Genomic DNA, 18,534 nt, shown 5'->3' with positions numbered 1-18,534 from the left:
AAAAAGTACATAGTGCATGTTGTATGATTTCATTTGTATGAAATTCTATAGCTGGCGAACTAATCTTTGGTGACAAAGTAAAACTGTGTTGAGTCAAGATTGTGGGTAGCATCAACTGCAGGGGGTACAATAAAATTTGGGGGGTTGATGAAAATGTTTCATGGCTTGGTTGTGATTTTGGTTTCATGCGTGCCGGGGCAAGAGTCAAAACTCATAGACTTATATCCATTTTATTTATTGTAAATTACACATCAAATGAGGTTGATTTTTAAAATAGTACATGAACTATTTGTTGCTTTAGTTTAGAAAATGGTATTTTAGTTTTTTCCTTTCCTTGCACTCTAATAATATTATTGGAGAAATTACAAAAAAAAGGAACTATTATTTTTGTTTTAATTAGCACAGTGGAAACATTGACATCATTTCAGCTGTTGCATTTTATTTTACAGAAGCCAGCTTTACTAAGTGATATGCAGAAGTAGTTTTAAGCCTGGTTGTCAACAGACTCTTAAGAGCAAGAGGATGTTCTGTATATACTTTTTTTTTTTTTAATTAACTTATTTATTTTTGGCTGTGTTGGGTCTTCGTTTCTGTGCGAGGGCTTTCTCTAGTTGTGGCAAGCGGGGGCCACTCTTCATCGCGGTGCGCGGGCCTCTCACTATCGCGGCCTCTCTTGTTGCGGAGCACAGGCTCCAGACGCGCAGGCTCAGTAGTTGTGGCTCACGGACCTAGTTGCTCCGCGGCATGTGGGATCTTCCCAGACCAGGGCGCGAACCCATGTCCCTTGCATTGGCAGGCAGATTCTCAACCACTGCGCCACCAGGGAAGCCCTATACTTATTTTTAATTCACACAAAATGTCTTACATGGGGCTTCCCTGGTGGCGCAGTGGTTGAGAATCTGCCTGCCAATGCAGGGGACACGGGTTCGAGCCCTGGTCTGGGAAGATTCCACATGCCGCGGAGCAACTAGGTCCGTGAGCCACAACTACTGAGCCTGCGCGTCTGGAGCCTGTGCTCCGCAACAAGAGAGGCCGCGATAGTGAGAGGCCCGCGCACCGCGATGAAGAGTGGTCCCCCGCTTGCCACAACTAGAGAAAGCCCTCGCACAGAAACGAAGACCCAACACAGCCATAAATAAATAAAAAATAAATAAATAAAAATTAAAAAAAAAAAAATGTCTTACATGATTGTAGCCCCTAGTTTTACTAATAAGAAAAATAAGGAAGAATTCATAATATGTTGTATTTATCTTCAGAAGATCTCATATTCTGGACATATCTTCATGACAGTAGCTCCTTAAAGTCAACCTTTATTGACATACGTGTCAGAAATATCACACGTTTCAGGAACAAGACAATTTTCTCTCCTTGACTTATGACCTTTTTCCACACATGACAAATATCAATTTAGAAAAGAAATAACAATTGCTAATTATATGAAAATATCATATACAAGAAAAGAGCCCTTTTCACATACCTATTAGCCTAGGTTGTTTGTTTTAATAAAAATATTCAATGCTAATACAGACGGATCTTTGCTTACACTGTTCATGAGATTGTGGTTTGTCATAAGTTTGAAGTTGGCTTTAAGATTCTTAAGGATGTTCCTACCCTTTGATCAAATAATTCTACTTTTAAGACGGAATTCAACAACCAGGACTATGGTTTGAATTTAGAGTTCTTTCTTGCGTTAGAAGGAGGAGAGGAAATGAAAGGAATAATATTAATTGTTAATATTCTAATAGTTATTGTTAATATCAGAATTTTTTAGGTTTCCCATTAGAAAATATCATTCATTTAGCTTTCATTATATGCCTGCTATTGGGAGATAGTCTTGAGTAATAAACTCTTGGATTTATCCCTGTGAGGAGAATATAAACTATGTATACTTAAAACGAATTGACTTCTAGCTATTGTACTTGTCTATTTAACCTAGATTGCATGAAAACTAAATGAAATGTACGGGCAGCAACAAAAGGGAGAGTTGGGTTGTCTCCTCTGGTGCTTTCCTGAATCAAAGAATCTAGGTAACACCTCTGCCCACACACAGAACATGTTTAGATTTATTGAGTCATCTCTTATTTTTGAATATGCCAAAATGGACTGACCTTTTTTTTTTTTTTTTTAATAAATTGCAACAATATTTGTAATGGAATTGTAACAAACTAACTCCCATTTTAATGTAATTGAATTGCTATAAATCATGTGAAAATGCACAGTTCTTACCACCTATTGTATTTCTTAACTGCCTTACTGCCAGGACTTTCTTTGAATCTTATCTCAGATTCTCCTGTTTTCTTGCTCTCTAATTAGAAGATCATTTTGTCATTATTGCCCTTATGATATGTGATTTCTTTCCTCCTGCTTTGGAGTCATGTCAATATCAATTTGGCCATTCATTTTTATTTTTTGATGTTCTAGATATTTTGAACTTTTCTAATTAGCTTGTGTTGGTGCCCTGACATTTGTTTATTTGGTTTTGATTAAATTTAGGAAGATTTTGACATTTAACCTCTTGTGGTATTTGTATTTACAGTTCCCTGAATGTGGTTTCTATGGAATGTACGATAAGATCCTGCTTTTTCGCCACGACCCTACCTCTGAAAACATCCTTCAGCTGGTGAAAACGGCTAGCGATATCCAGGAAGGCGATCTTATTGAAGTTGTCTTGTCAGGTAGGATACTTTTTCCCTCTCTCCATAGATAAATAATTTGTATCTGGAGAATTCTTGGCCATACGTTTTTAAGGCAGCATAGAAAACATCAAACCCGGCCCCATGAGGAAATTTTAGGGCTCTGTCTATATGAACTTTCAAAATTATTTTGAAAAAAGCAAAAGGTTTCCCTCAAATTGGCTCTTTCCCTAGCCAATCCTGTCCCAGTCACTTCTCCCAACTTCACGCTCTCCCCAGGCTTCCAACAACACACATGAATACCTTCATTCGTTACCTTAGATCATTTGGAAGAGCAGTAAAAGCCAACAAAAACAAACTCACCAATAGTGAAGCTAAGACAGATGTCAGGGCCCCAAATGTACTGAGTGTCTGGAAGCCAAGGGCTAGGGAACGATTGCTTTAGTCGAGTCAGAAATCCAGTAACTACTAGCCAAGACCAAGTTGGAAACCAGAGCTCAGGAGTTACAGCAGGTCAGGCTATGCTGTGCGACTTTAGCTAACTCACTCCCTGAGAAATAGCTGCGTTTCCCTCTGCCCAGATTTATATTTCTTTTTTTTTTTAAAAACACCTTTAATTATTATTTATTTATTTATTTATTTATTTATTTATTTTGGCTGTGTTGGGTCTTCGTTTCTGTGCGAGGGCTTCCTCTAGTTGCGGCAAGTGGGGGCCACTCTTCATCGCGGTGCGCGGGCCTCTCACTATCGCGGCCTCTCTTGTTGCGGAGCACAGGCTCCAGACGCGCAGGCTCAGTAGTTGTGGCTCACGGACCTAGTTGCTCCGCGGCATGTGGGATCTTCCCAGACCAGGGCTCGAACCCGTGTCCCCTGCATTAGCAGACAGATTCTCAACCACTGTGCCACCAGGGAAGCCCAGATTTATATTTCTTGTTTAGGATTTATAAGTTAGTAATCGGACTGTGCCTGTCAATACAGAAAAAAATTTAACTTTTTAAAAAAATGCCAGAGAGCACCTGTAGCAGGGACCCTAACAGCAATGATCAGTGCCCTATTCTGAAGAGGTACAGATTTTTATTGTTTACTTTTGTTAAAATTGAGTCATTATTGAGAAACACAGATTACATTGCTCTTTCTCCCTTCTCTGCTTGCTACCCCTTTGACTAAAGGAAATTCATTCGCTTTAAAAATGATTCTAGGCTTCATTTCCTCTAGTTCCAGAGCCCAGTACTTGGATGCACTGATTATAATTCACTTGGTCTTTGTTTTGATTCAGTCCAATTCGTGCTGTCTGTATTGATCTATCATTGTGACAGGTCCTGGGATTGCCACATTTTCATTGGGTAGATAGATCCTATAAAACAACTTGGTTTAGCTAGATAGAAGTAATAATTTTCCTGTTGTTTATAAGTTTGCCAGTTGCTAAACAAACCAAAAAAGGAAAAGTTTTCATTTTTTAAATTTGGGGGGCGGGGGTAGAAATCACTTGCTTTGAGTTCTCCTTTTTACTTTTCTTTGGCTCTTTTGACATTGGCTCACCGAGCCTGGCCTCACAAAACTAGTGCCTAGACATGTTGTTCTTTAAGTTTCCTGTTTCTGAACACTAGGGGCTGCCTGAAATACATTATTCAAGGACATCATACACCGGATCTATTCTCACCATAATTCATATTAGACTCATAGCAAGGCGGCTTCGCAAAGAATGTACTTTATGAGTCTTTTCCCTGTGGCCATGTCCAGAAATATACGAAGATTTTCAAGATCGCATTTCTAAATTACTTATTTTTCTTTACATTTTACTTTTGTGATCAAGCCCTTCAGAGTAGTACCAGACAGACTGAATGCAAGCTGTGTGTGAGTGTTCTTGAGGGGGGGAAGAGGTGCTGCCTGTTTGCATGTTATTCCCACGCCCTCTGTGAGCCAGACCTGCTCTGCCCCACGTTGACGCGATGCAGCCCTCTGGAGGGCCCCTGGGCACAAGGATCAGCATTCTGCTTTTCCTCTCCATCTTTGCAAGCCCAGAACCTCATTGTACCTACACTCCTTTTGCCATCCACCCTTTATGTTCTGTGTCCTGCCTCTCCTGTGTCCCTGGCCACAGTGCTGAGGGGGCATTTAAAGGCAACCCTTTTCCTCACCTGCTGTCGCAGCACCTGGCTCAGGAAAGCCTCTCCTACTCTGTCAGTAGCTATCTGGTTGGTAATTAAAAGGAGCCATTTTATAACAGCCTGATTCCAATTTTGAAACTTGAACCTTTGAACCCTTTTCACACTCCACATAGTTCCACTTCACCTTAAATTATTCATCTATATATACATACATATATATATATATATATACACACACACACACACACATTCAATTATGTTTAGATCTCCAGCATTTACCTGTAACTTCTTTGGTATTCTCCTACCACTCTAACACTCAGCATTGTGATTTTCTCAAAACATGTTAAAAATGTTTTTCCTTAAAACCTCCTAGTCCTGCATATTACAGCCCTGTTTCCCCCTCACAGCTCTTACCTTTGCTGGATGTTGTCAGTCACCTGCAGTGTAACCACAGACCTGACCTCACCAATAAGGTGTGGCCCCCGCTCTGAGATCTCCACTTGAGTGGCACCCCTCCGCCATCTTGTCAATCGCCACCAAATGCACACACCCATTCCCTGTCTTTTTCACTTTAGTTTTCAATCATTAACTCCCTACCATTTTTGGACTATATTTTTCCCTTTCTTCTTTGCCCACAGCACATGGCCCACTATATTCATGTCTTACATCACTTTGGTGCATTCTCGACTACTTGGTTATTGTCTTATACCTTAGCAGGCCCTGCTATACCTGTCTGTAATCTGAATTACTTTAACATCCATTTTTGCCATTCCTGTTCCTGAGCCACACATGACTGCTAGACACACGGTCCCTTGCCGACATGGCTCAAGGCAGATCTGTCTTTCACCTGGCTTTACTGTTGTTTCTCAATCTTCTTCTCCCCCCATCCTTTTGTTACCATAGACATGAGGTTCTCAGTAAACATATGTGGGTTGCCTGAGTGACTATTGGCTATCACATTAGAAGTTATCATGTATACAAAATTTTGTAAAAATACGGATTTGTTGTAAAAATATTGGTTTTAGATATATACTCAAAACTAAACAGAAATTCAAGTCTCCTTGGTGTGCGTTTACCCAGCCCTGACAAGAAATTAGTGCCTGTGATATGGGCAGGATTGTATCGTATTATAATGTGAGGCAAGACAAATGATAGCTACTAAGACACTTCAGGCCATTGTGCAAAGGAGCTCATAAACATACTCATTCCTGAACCAGTCCCTGAAGAGAATGGATGCTCTGATTGGCCAGAGAAATGTGCCATTTCCTGGAGGTGTGGTTAAGGATCAGCTTCATTCAAAATGCGGGTAAGCGGTGTAGAGGAGCAAAACATGGAACATCTTCTCTGTGGTCTTTTGACCAGTTCCAGAACATAAACATGCTCTGGAAATTTTCCTCCTAGAGACTATAATTTTACTGTTAAAATTCATTTCTCCATATTTTCTGTTTTTCCTCATTAAAAATTAAATTTGGGGAACACAGCAGGTGCCTCTTGCTCTCATTGGAAGAGCGCTCACATTCTCAGGAAGCTGCACGTGAGAGGGGCGCTTGTGCAGAAGCCGGCGGCATCTGGTCCAGACTCCTCTGGGAGCGGGCAGGTGGCGACCCCACGCTAACCCACGCAACTCTGTCCCGATCCCCGAATTCTCACATGGTGCCCGGACAGCCGTGTGGCTGACAGGGTTTTGGTGCTCTGGGAGGGTGTCAGACCTGTGCCTCTGAGGTGGGAGAGCTGAGTTCAGGACATTGGTCCACCAGAGACCTCCTGGCTCCACGTAATATTAAACGGCAAAATCTCTCCCAGAGATCTCCACCTCAATGCTAAGACCCAGCTCCACTCAACGACCAGCAAGCTACAGTGCTTGACACCGTATGGCAAAAAAACTAGCAAGACAGGAACACAACCCCACCCATTAGCAGAGAGGCTGCCTAAAATAATAATAAGGTCACAGACACCCCAAAACACACCACCAGACGCCATCCTGCCCACCAGAAAGACAAGATCCAGCCTCATCCTCCAGAACACAGACACCAGTCCCCTCCACCAGGAAGCCTACACAACCCACTGAACCAACCTTACCCACTGGGAGCAGACATCAAAAAAAATGGGAACTATGAGCCTTAAGCCTGCGAAAAGGAGACCCCAAACACAGTGAGTTAAGCAAAATGAGAAGACAGAAAAACACACAGCAGATGAAAGAGCAAGGTAAAAACCCACGAGACCAAACGAAGAGGAAATAGGCAGTTTACCTGAAAAACAAGTCAGAGTACTGCTACTAAAGATGATCCAAAATCTTGGAAATAGAATGGAGAAAATACAAGAAACGTTTAACAAGGACCTAGAAGAAACAAAGAGCAAACAAACAATGATGAACAACACAATAAATGAAATTAAAAATTCTCTAGAAAGAATCAATAGAATACCTGAGGTAGAAGAACGGATAAGTGACCTGGAAGATAAAATAGTGGAAATAACTACTGCAGAGCAGTATAAAAGGAAAAGAATGAAAAGAATTGAGGACAGTCTCAGAGACCTCTGGGACAATATTAAACGCACCAACATTCGAATTATATGGGTGCCAGAAGAAGAAGAGAAAAAGAAAGGGACTGAGAAAATATTTGAAGAGATTATAGTTGAAAACTTCCCTAATATGGGAAAGGAAATAGTTAATCAAGTCCAGGAAGTGCAGAGAGTCCCATACAGGATAAATCCAAGGAGAAACACGCCAAGACACATATTAATCAAACTATTAAAAACTAAATACAAAGAAAAAATATTAAAAGCAGCAAGGGAAAAACAACAAATAACATACAAGGGAATCCCCATAAGGTTAACAGCTGATCTTTCAGCAGAAACTCTGCAAGCCAGAAGGAACTGGCAGGACATATTTAAAGAGATGAAAGGGAAAAACCTACCACCAAGCTTACTCTACCCAGCAAGGATCTCATTCAGATTCGATGGAGAAATTAAAACCTTTACAGACAAGCAAAAGCTCAGCACCACCAAAGCAGCTTTACAACAAGTGCTAAAGGAACTTCTCTAGGCAGGAAACACAGGAGAAGGAAAAGACCTACAATAATAAACCCAAAACAATTAAGAAAATGGTAATAGGAACATACATATTGATAATTACCTTAAATGTAAATGGATTTAATGCTCCAACCCAAAGACATAGATTGGCTGAATGGATACAAAAACAAGACCTGTATATATGCTGTCTACAAGAGACCCACTTCAGACCTAGGGACACATACAGACTGAAAGTGAGGGGATGGAAAAAGATATTCCATGCAAATGGAAATCAAAAGAAAGCTGGAGTAGCAATTCTCATATCAGACAAAATAGACTTTAAAATAAAGACTATTACAAGAGACAAAGAAGGACACTACATAATGATCAAGGGATCAATCCAAGAAGAAGATATAGCAATTGTAAATATTTATGCACCCAACATAGGAGCACCTCAATATATAAGGCAAATGCTAACAGCCATAAATGGGGAAATGGGCAGTAACACAATCATAGTAGGGGACTTTAATGGCCCACTTTCACCAATGGACACATCATCCAAAATAAAAATAAATAAGGAAACACAAGCTTTAAATGATACATTAAACAAGATGGACTTAATTGATATTTATAGGACATTCCATCCCCGAACAACACAATACACTATCTTCTCAAGTGCTCATGGAACATTCTCCAGCATAGATCATATCTTGGGTCACAAATCAAGCCTTGGTAAATTTCAGAAAATTGAAATCATATCAAGTATCTTTTCCGACCACAATGCTATGAGACTAGATATCAACTACAGGAAAAAATCTGTAAAAAATACAAATACATAGAGGCTAAACAATACACTACTTAATAACCAAGAGATCACTGAATAAATCAAAGAGGAAATCAAAATACACCTAGAAATAAATGCCAATGAAAACACGATGACCCAAAACTTATGGGATGCAGCAAAAGCAGTTCTAAGAGGGAAGTTTAGACCAATACAATCCTACCTCAAGAAACAAGAAACATCTCAAATAAACAACCTAACCTTACATCTAAAGCAATTAGAGAAGGAAGAACAAAAAAACCCCAAAGTTAGCAGAAGGAAAGAAATCATAAAGATCAGATCAGAAATAAATGAAAAAGAAATGAAGGAAACAATAGCAAAGATCAATAAAACTAAAAGCTGGTTCTTTGAGAAGAAAAAGAAAATTGATAAACCCTTAGCCAGACTCATCAAGAAAAAAAGGGAGAAGACTGAAATCAGTAGAATTAGAAATGAAAAAGGAGAAGTAACAGCTGATACTGCAGAAATACAAAGGATCATGAAAGATTACTACAAGCAACTGTATGCCAATAAAATGGACAACCTGGAAGAAATGGACACATTCTTAGAAAAGCACAACCTTCCGAGACTGAACCAGGAAGAAATAGAAAATACAAACAGACGAATCAGAAGCACTGAAATTGAGGCTGTGATTAAAAATCTTCCAAAAACAAAAGCCCAGGACCAGATGGCTTCACAGGTGAATTCTATCAAACATTTAGAGAAGAGCTAACACCTATCCTTCTCAAACTCTTCCAAAATATAGCAGAGGGAGGAACACTCCCAAACTCATTCTACAAGGCCACCATCACCCTGATACCAAAACCAGGCAAAGATGTCACAAACAAATAAAACTACAGGCCAACATCATTGATGAACATAGATGCAAAAATCCTCAACAAAATACTAGCAAACAGAATCCAACAGCACATTAAAAGGATCATACACCATGATCAAGTGGGATTTATCCCAGGAATGCAAGGATTCTTCAATATACACAAATCAAGCACTATGATACATCATATTAACAAACTGAAGGAGAAAAACCATATGATCATCTCAATAGATGCAGAAAAAGCTTTCGACAAAATTCAACACCCATTTATGATAAAAACCCTCCAGAAAGTAGGCATAGAGGGAACTTACCTCAACATAATAAAGGGCATATATGACAAACCCACAGCCAACATTGTTCTCAATGGTGAAAAAGTGAAAAAATTTCCACTAAGATCAGGAACAAGACAAGGTTGGCCACTCCACCACCATTATTCAACATAGTTTTGGAAGTTTTAGCCACAGCAATCAGAGAAGAAAAAGAAATAAAAGGAATCCAAATCGGAAAAGAAGAAGTAAAGCTGTCACTTTTTGCAGACGACATGATACTATACACAGAGAATCCTAAAGATGCTTCCAGAAAACTACTAGAGCTAATCAGTGAATTTGGTAAAGTAGCAGGATACAAAATTAATGCACAGAAATCTCTTGCATTCCTATACACTAATGATGAAAAATCTGAAAGAGAAATTAAGGAAACACTCTCATTTACCATTGCAACGAAAAGAATAAAATACCTAGAAATAAACCTACCTACCGAGACAAAAGACCTGTATGCAAAAACTATAAGACACTAATGAAAGAAATTAAAGATGATACCAACAGATGGAGAGATACACCATGTTCTTGGATTGGAAGAATCAACATTGTGAAAATGACTATTCTACCCAAAGATATCTACAGATTCAATGCAATCCCTATCAAACTACCACTGGCATTTTTCACAGAACTAGAAAAAAAATTTGCACAATTTGTATGGAAACACAAAAGACCCTGAATAGCCAAAGCAATCTTGAGAAAGAAAAACGGAGCTGGAGGAATCAGGCTCCTGGACTTCAGACTATACTACAAAGGTACAGTAATCAAGACAGTATGGTACTGGCACAAAAACAGAAATATAGATCAATGGAACAGGATAGAAAACCCAGAGATGAACCCACACACATATGGTCACCTTATCTTTGATAAAGGAGGCAAAAATATACAATGAAGAAAAGACAGCTTCTTCAATAAGTGCTACTGGGAAAACTGGACAGCTACATGTAAAAGAATGAAATTAGAACACTCCCTAATACCATACACAAAAGAAACTCAAAATGGATTAAAGACCTGAATGTAAGGCCAGACACTATAAAGCTCTTAGAGGAAAACATAGGCAGAACACTCTATGACATAAAGCATAGCAAGATCCTTTTTGACCCACCTCCTAGAGGAAGGGAAATAAAAACAAAAATAAACAAATGGGACCTAATGAAACTTAAAAGCTTTTGCACAACAAAGGAAACCATAAACAAGACGAAAAGACAACCCTCAGAATGGGAGAAAATATTTGCAAATGAAGCATCTGACAAAGGATTAATCTCCAAAATTTACAAGCAGCTCATGCAGCTCAATATCAAAAAAACAAACAACCCAATCCAAAAATGGGCAGAAGACCTAAATAGACATTTCTCCAAAGAAGATATACAGATTGCCAACAAACACATGAAAGAATGCTCAACATCACTAATCATTAGAGAAATGCAAATCAAAACTACAGTCACATCACACGAGTCAAAATGGCCATCATCAAAAAATCTACAAACAATAAATGCTGGAGAGGGTGTGGAGAAGAGGAAACCCTTTTGCACTGTTGGTGGGAATGTAAATTGATACAGCCACTATGGAGAACAATATGGAGGTTCCTTAAAAAACTAAAAGTAGAACTACCATAGGATCCAGCAATCCCACTACTGGGCATATACCCTGAGAAAACCATAATTCAGGAAGAGTCATGTCCCACAATGTTCATTGCAGCTCTATTTACAATAGCCAGGACATGGCAGCAACCTAAGTGTCCATTGATAGATGAATGGATAAAGAAGATGTGGCACACATATACAATGGAATATTACTCAGCCATAAAAAGAAACGAAATTGAGTCATTTGTAGTGAAGTGGATGGACCTAGAGTCTGTCATACAGAGTGAAGCAAGTCAGAAAGAGAAAAACAAATACTGTAGGCTAACACATATATATTGAATCTAAAAAAAAAAAAATGTTTATGAAGAACCTAGGGGCAGGACAGGAATAAAGACACAGATGTAGAGAATGGACTTGAGGACACAGGGAGGGAGACGGGTAAGCTGGGACGAAGTGTGAGAGTGGCATGGACATATATACACTACCAAACGTAAAAGAGATAGCTAGTGGGAAGCAGCCGCACAGCCCAGGGAGATCAGCTCCGTGCTTTGTGCCCACCTAGAGAGGTGGGATAGGGAGGGTGGGAGGGAGACGCAAGAGGGAGGAGATATGGGGATATATGTATATGTATATAGCTGATTCACTTCGTTATAGAACGGAAACTAACATACCATTGTAAAGCAATTATACTCCAATAAATTTGTTTAAGAAAAAAATTAAATTTTTCTCTGTAGTTTGACATAAACATAATCTGATTCTTTTCATGTTTAACCAACATTCCACCAAAAGGAACATTTTCTGGCATAGTACAGCAATAAAATGTGAGAAAATGTGGAAAAAATTAATTTTCAGGAATGTTATACACTCTTGTCTCTTCAGACAGCATCAAGAATTTTCTCTTGCTTGTGTCATTTTCTGCTGAGACCGTTCATCATCTGTTAGTACTAACTAGACGGCTCCTGGCTAATTCGCTGTCTTCCCCCACCAATCCCCGCTTTTTTTTTTTTTTTTTTTTTTGGAAAACATGGTATGGTTGAACTAATGCTTTTAGAACCAGTAAGCCAGGAAAAGATTGCTCATGGGTGGATGGGTTGGGTTATGGAGGGGAAAGAAAAAAACAACAAAACTCCATGGAAGTTTCCCACCATATATACTCCCATGGCTGGCAAACTTTCTCTGTCTGTTGACCAAAGGGTTAGCATTGTTACTATTGTTATGAAGTAGGAAAACACTGCAAATGGAAATTTCTTTTACTAAAGCCAATGTCAAGTTCAAGTGTATGGTACTGAACTGTAAATAAAGTTCATGGAATTTATCTGAAGTCTTCTGCATGATGGATCTCTATTTGAAGCATGGTAATTCATCCGTAGCAAAGCATATTAATAACAGGACTGGATTCATATGACTCAACCCTTTGTTGCTTTGTTTTCTTTGGACTTGAGCTCTAATAATTGTCTATATGTGTGTATGTATCAATCTTGTAGGTGATTAAATAGACAAGGACTACAAGAATTTCTCAAATAAAATCACAGTTTTAAAGTCTTAGAGCTAAGTGTTAAATCTTTCCTTCTTTTATTAATAGTAAAAACCCACATTTTTTCCTGGGAAATTTTTGTTATCTTTTATAGTAGATTATGCTGTATTATTTATAACTTTTGCAGAATGCTGTTTCCACATGTGGTTATTGGTTCCCCACTCTCTAGAGATGGGAGCCTCCTTAGAAAGCTAGTACTATAGCCCAGGCAGAAGGGTATGGACCTATTCTCAGGCAGTGACAGAAGAGCTGGAAATGAGGTACAGAGATCAAGAGATACTTTAGAGGTAAAATTAAAGAGATATAATAACCATTTGTATATAGTTGATGAAGGAGATGAGAAAATGAAGGCGACTCCAAGGAGAGCTACAGCTACCTAAGCGTGATCTCATTTCCTTTCCTTCATCCCAACTCTTGCCCTCATACATTCTTCAACATGTTTGCCAAATGGTTTGGGTACTGCCCCGAAGGGCTGAAGAACTGATTTCACGGATATATAGTACCATTGATTTCCTTCGTGGTTTTGTATAAGTTGCATAACCTCTGGGATTCATGGGTTTTGTTTATTTTTTAACCTAAAAAGGAGCTTATACTGGATGAAAGTATCATACAGTGATAATAATACATGGATCCCATGTTTTCTTAAGCCTGCAAGTAAAGTGGTATGCATAAGGATTGAATAGTTTCCAGGGCCAGATCATCTGGGTTCATAGCCTTTTTCTGTGCTTCACCACTTACATCTTTGCTAAGACATTAAATCATTCAGTGATCCAGTTTCCTCATCTATAAAATGAGGACAACAATAGCACCTACATTGTATGGTTATTATAAAAATTAAAATAAATTAATGCATGTAAAACACTTCGGAGAATTTCTGTGCATAGCCAGCTGCACAATAGATGTTAGCTGTTTTGATTGCTCTCCTCACACTCTAAGTGGCCTTTCCCATGATGTTCATGATTGTTAAACATACCACAAAAGGGAATCCTGGTCTTTGATAACTTTGAGATAACTTTGAGAAATGTTGTGTTAAGCAATGTTGAAAGAATTATTTACTGCAGGACTCTTCAGAACTCTGGTGCATGCTAATAGGAAACATAATTCTCCAATATCACTTCCCAAATTCATTGTATCACAAAATAATTTTTTTCCCCCTCTATCTGGTGAGTCTTGGGTCAGCAGTTCACACTGGAAATACTCCTCTAGGTCAAGCCCATAGACCAGTGATGTGAGATGATATATCCATTCTCTTTATACAGGCCACTTCTCTCTCACAGAGGGCAATGTTTGAACCATGGAAAAGCAGGAGTTAAGAAGCAATAAATCTTTGTTTACATAGTGGCACAGGCTTTTGAAGCATTACATAAGTAATGTTGTTTCCTTTGCAATGATGCTGTGAGGTAGTGAAATCAGGTATCTTAAAAGCTCTGGAATATAAATTTTAACTTGCCCACATCCTACAGTGAGTAGGGGTAGTACTAACCAGAGCTTGAATCTAAGTGACTGAATTCTTCACACCGCTTCAAGTTAGCCCTTTGAACTTGTACTGGTAAACAGGAATTCTTGAGAACCTGTTCAAAGAATTCCTACTATAGTAAGACAGTTTATATTTGAAAGAAACATTGATGGTATTTGTAACAACAAAACGCAGCAATGAGCTAGCTTCAAGTTCCATTGACGTGATTTTTATCACACAGCCATTATTTCCCTCTTCCTCATAAAAAATATTTCATAAACATACAAATTGTGATCAGGTTAAGAAAACTCTGGAGGCTCTTCTCTGTAGAGTTATGATACAAAATATGAAATAATAAAGTAACCATGTCCTTGTTTAAATAGGATCCCATCATATAATTTCACAGCTCTGATCAAAATTGAAATAGTGTCTTAGGGTCACTATATTTAAGGTATTCTTATGACCATGTTTTTCTATTAGTAAGATTCATTGCCTAAACTATAAGCCAGAAAAAATACATGGTAACGAAATTCTAGGTAGTCCTCCCTTATTATATAGAAAGTGTAAATTATTGATTTATATGGTGCTATGCCACTTATATCCATTTCTCTCAGATACAGTACATTGCCTAGCAGTGTTTTTTTCCCCCTCTGAAATATGGATGGAAGGGAAAAACCTCGAGAGTGATGTATTAGATCACTGCATTATTATTTCTCCAAGAGTAAGTTATGTAGACATAAGTTTGTTTGTTTGCTTTTAAGAAGGCAGAATTAATCATGGGAAGCACCTCCCCAGCCCTAATACTGCTTGCATAATTGTATTTCTTTGTAGTTGTTCTTGGACATCTACATCTGCCAGGCCGAGTGGTCCCAATTCCTATCCAACTTTAGTTGCAATTATCTGTGCAGGTGGTTTTTTAACAGTGGAAAACTTAAATGTGAGATTACAGGTCATTACTCTTTTCTTCTAAATATGGTTTATGTTAACTGTGTCTTTAGCATTTCCATTTATTAGTAATATTAATTCTCTCTACATTCTTATCTTTCAGATAAACCTGGTTTTGGTCTCATTGTGCCGCTCTAAACCATTTTCATTAAAAAGTGGATGCAAAGAGCAGACTGTTGGAATGTTTCCATAGATTTCCCATTTCCTACTTGTGACCTCCATGATCACAAGTAGGAAAAGGGGCCTTGGAGCACTCCTTCCTTACTTTGATAGTTTTCTCGATTATTTGTCCTTTTGTGGAGTGGATTCTCCAAGGAGATATAGTACAATAGTGCATTGCTTCTCTGTCTTTTTTTTTTTTAACTTAACTATCCTTAAGTGTCAAGGCAAAGTGAAGACATTCTTCCCAGGTCACATGAGGCATAAGACAAACCCTAAAGGAAAAAGTTCTTTGAAGAATCTTATTTCATTTGAAAATTTTATGCACATGTTGCATTCTGCTACATTGTATGTCTCTTAATTTTTTTATTGAAGTACAGTTGATTTTCAATGTTATGTTACCTTCAGGTATACAGCAAAGTGATTCAGTTATACATACATATATATCTACTTTTTTCAGATTCTTTTCCCTTTTAGGTTATTATGAATTATTGAGTATAGTTCCCTGTGCTATATAGTAGGTCCTTGTTGGTTATCTATTTTATATATAGTAAAGTGTATATATTAATCCCAAACTCCGGGATTAACATAATTTTGAATAAATAATATTTCTTTCCCATGTTGTTCTTTAAGAAAAAAATGATAACATTAGTGATAGTGATATAAGGACATATAGCATTTATGATGTGTTAGGCACTGTTCTAACTGCTTTACATATATTCATTCAGAAATATGCACATTTCTTTTGTGGCATATATCCTCATAACTTCAATTTGATAAATAGTGGACTTCTAATAAAAGACTTCAGTTTAAACCCCAGAGCTGCCATTTATTTCTTATATAGTGTTTGGCAAGTCACCTCATTCCCCAGAGTCTTTATCTATCACCTGTCAAATAGCAATAACAGTATCTCCAAGGTAGGGTTGGGTAATAGATTTCATGAGAATAAATAGAAAGCCCTTCACAAGATGCCTGGCAAATGTGAAGTTCTCAACTTTCATGCCCCACCTCCACCCCACTGGACTACACTTTACTTGAAACAGGAACTGTTTATTTTGATATTGAATCCTCAGGACCTAACATATGACATGTAATCAATATCTGTTGGTTCAGTGAGTGAATGAATACTTAAGTAAACAAAATGAACAAACCAACAAATGAACAGTTAAATAGGTGCTCTGTATATGATGTTGAAAATTGCTGTTGTTCTGTAGGAATTGAATTTCAGTGCTTACTGTTGACTCTCCTTGGCCTAATCTGTTAGTGAGATTAATATTATTATCATCTGACTAATCTTTTTTTTCTGGTTTCTTGCTATCTTCTACATATCCTTAAAAACTAATTATTTTTTGGAAATGATTTATTTTTAGAAATTTAGTTTGGTTTCAAAACATTGCAGTGTCTTTCACAACATTTCTCATGTACAATGAGACCTAATTCATAAAATACCAGTTGTTTTCCTATCTAATTCTTACAACTCCTGGATTCTGATCATCACCGTGACCAAGTGACCTCATCTGCCTCCGAAGTCCATTCATTCTTGCTTGAGTTAGCTTTCCCACCCATTGTTCTTTTCTTTCAAATATCTTTCAAATATCCTTGCTTTCTTTCTAAAACATGTTTAGTAATCACTTCTTTTTGATGCGCTCCCCCTCAATAGTAATCTCACCTTCCTTCATCAACTTGCCATCATTTCTTCATCTGGAGCCTCAGGGTTCCCTACCTGGCATTACAGCTCAGAGAGGTGACCCTGGAGCTGGCCTCGGGCTCTCACCTTTCTGTTTCAGCATCTGGAAGGAGTAAGGAGTGATATCCTGAGACGCTGGCTGACCTTTCCGGCCGCTCCCCCTCTTCCTTTCCCTCCTCACATTGGAGCTCTGTAGCTTTGTCCGTCTAGCAGAACAGCTGTCAGTGCCTAAGGGTCAGCTGGCAAAAGATCTATAGGAGAAGCTGCGTCACCCGCTCCAAACTGGAGTCTAAATCTCTGTAGAGATCTCTCTCCGTGTACGTACTGTGGTTTTCAGAGAGGGACATATCAAGCCCCTCTCCTCTCTCAGAATTAGGCTAAGGTCTAGTTCTTAACCATCTGGCAAGTGAATATCTAGCCAGAAATCATACTTTTTCCTTCTATTCTCTTTTAATCTACTACTTCTGTAATTGAGGACAGTACTGTAAGTCATCCAGATGAACAGGAAAAGAACACATGGGTAATGAAAACCGCACAGAGGGGGATTTTTCTCTGTATGTTCCGGTCTCTGTATAACCAAAAATTCCTGATAACTCTTCTTAGGGGGGACACTCCATGTCTCATGTATATAAATCTTACGATGTTAGCATCTTAATGATACAACAGGAGCTCAGAGGACTTGCATATTCAGAATCCTTCTAGAAAACATAGTAAGATGTTCTTGTTCTTTTTGCCTTTTTACATTAATTTTGTCTTTATAATTGGTTTATAAAGCACACAAAAAATGTCTTATTGATCTATCTTATTTACCAGATTTGACTCAGAATTATTTGGAGCTTATTTCCAAAAATCACACTCCAACTCAAAAATGAAGATTTTGACACATCAGAGATACTGAAATAGATGAGCTACAGAATCTGACCATAATATAAAAAATAGTTTAAGCAATAATAGTATCTTATAAATAGGTATTGCCTTGTCTCAATTCTACACAGAGGTAATACAGATTTTTTTCGAGTCAGAAACTTTGAACAAATGGTTAGTTTTCTGCTGAGTTAAATAACATGAAATTCTTGTGCTCTAGGCTCAAACTAGAAAATAAAAGTGTTTGGGTTTTTATTTTGTCCATCTATTGTGAAAATATGAAATTGTGTTCGTGAGAATAGGTTGAGGGCTATGCAGTCCAACCACGCCTCTGGCTGTGCCCTGTCCGGTGTGGTAGCCACTAGCTATGTGTGGCTATTTAAATTTCAATTAACTAGAATTAATGTAAAATTAAAATTTAACTCCTTAGTCACATGACTACATTTCAAGTGTTTAATAGGCACATTGGCTAATAGCTGCCATATTGATATAGAACATTTTGACCATCAAAAAAAATTCTGTTGGACAGAACAGCTAGATAAATGAAATTTTACTCCTAAAACTCTGGAACACATTCTTTACAC

The 18,534-nt window shown here is 38.2% G+C and overlaps 1 protein-coding gene across 3 annotated transcripts in view; it reads left to right on the top strand.

Annotated features, from left to right (window-relative positions):
- Positions 1–18,534, top strand: part of PRKD1 (protein kinase D1) — a 515,048-nt gene that overhangs the window by 353,541 nt on the left and 142,973 nt on the right. For all 3 annotated transcript variants that reach the window (XM_036843896.1, XM_036843895.1, XM_036843897.1), the window contains one exon: positions 2,537–2,675. In XM_036843896.1, the coding sequence (XP_036699791.1) occupies positions 2,537–2,675 (139 nt within the window). The remainder of the gene's footprint in view (positions 1–2,536; positions 2,676–18,534) is intronic.

This window comes from Balaenoptera musculus, chromosome 2 (assembly GCF_009873245.2).
Source record: "Balaenoptera musculus isolate JJ_BM4_2016_0621 chromosome 2, mBalMus1.pri.v3, whole genome shotgun sequence".
NCBI lineage: Eukaryota > Metazoa > Chordata > Mammalia > Artiodactyla > Balaenopteridae > Balaenoptera > Balaenoptera musculus.
Note: the sequence above shows the minus strand (reverse complement) of the source record. Positions and strands in the feature narration are given on the sequence as shown.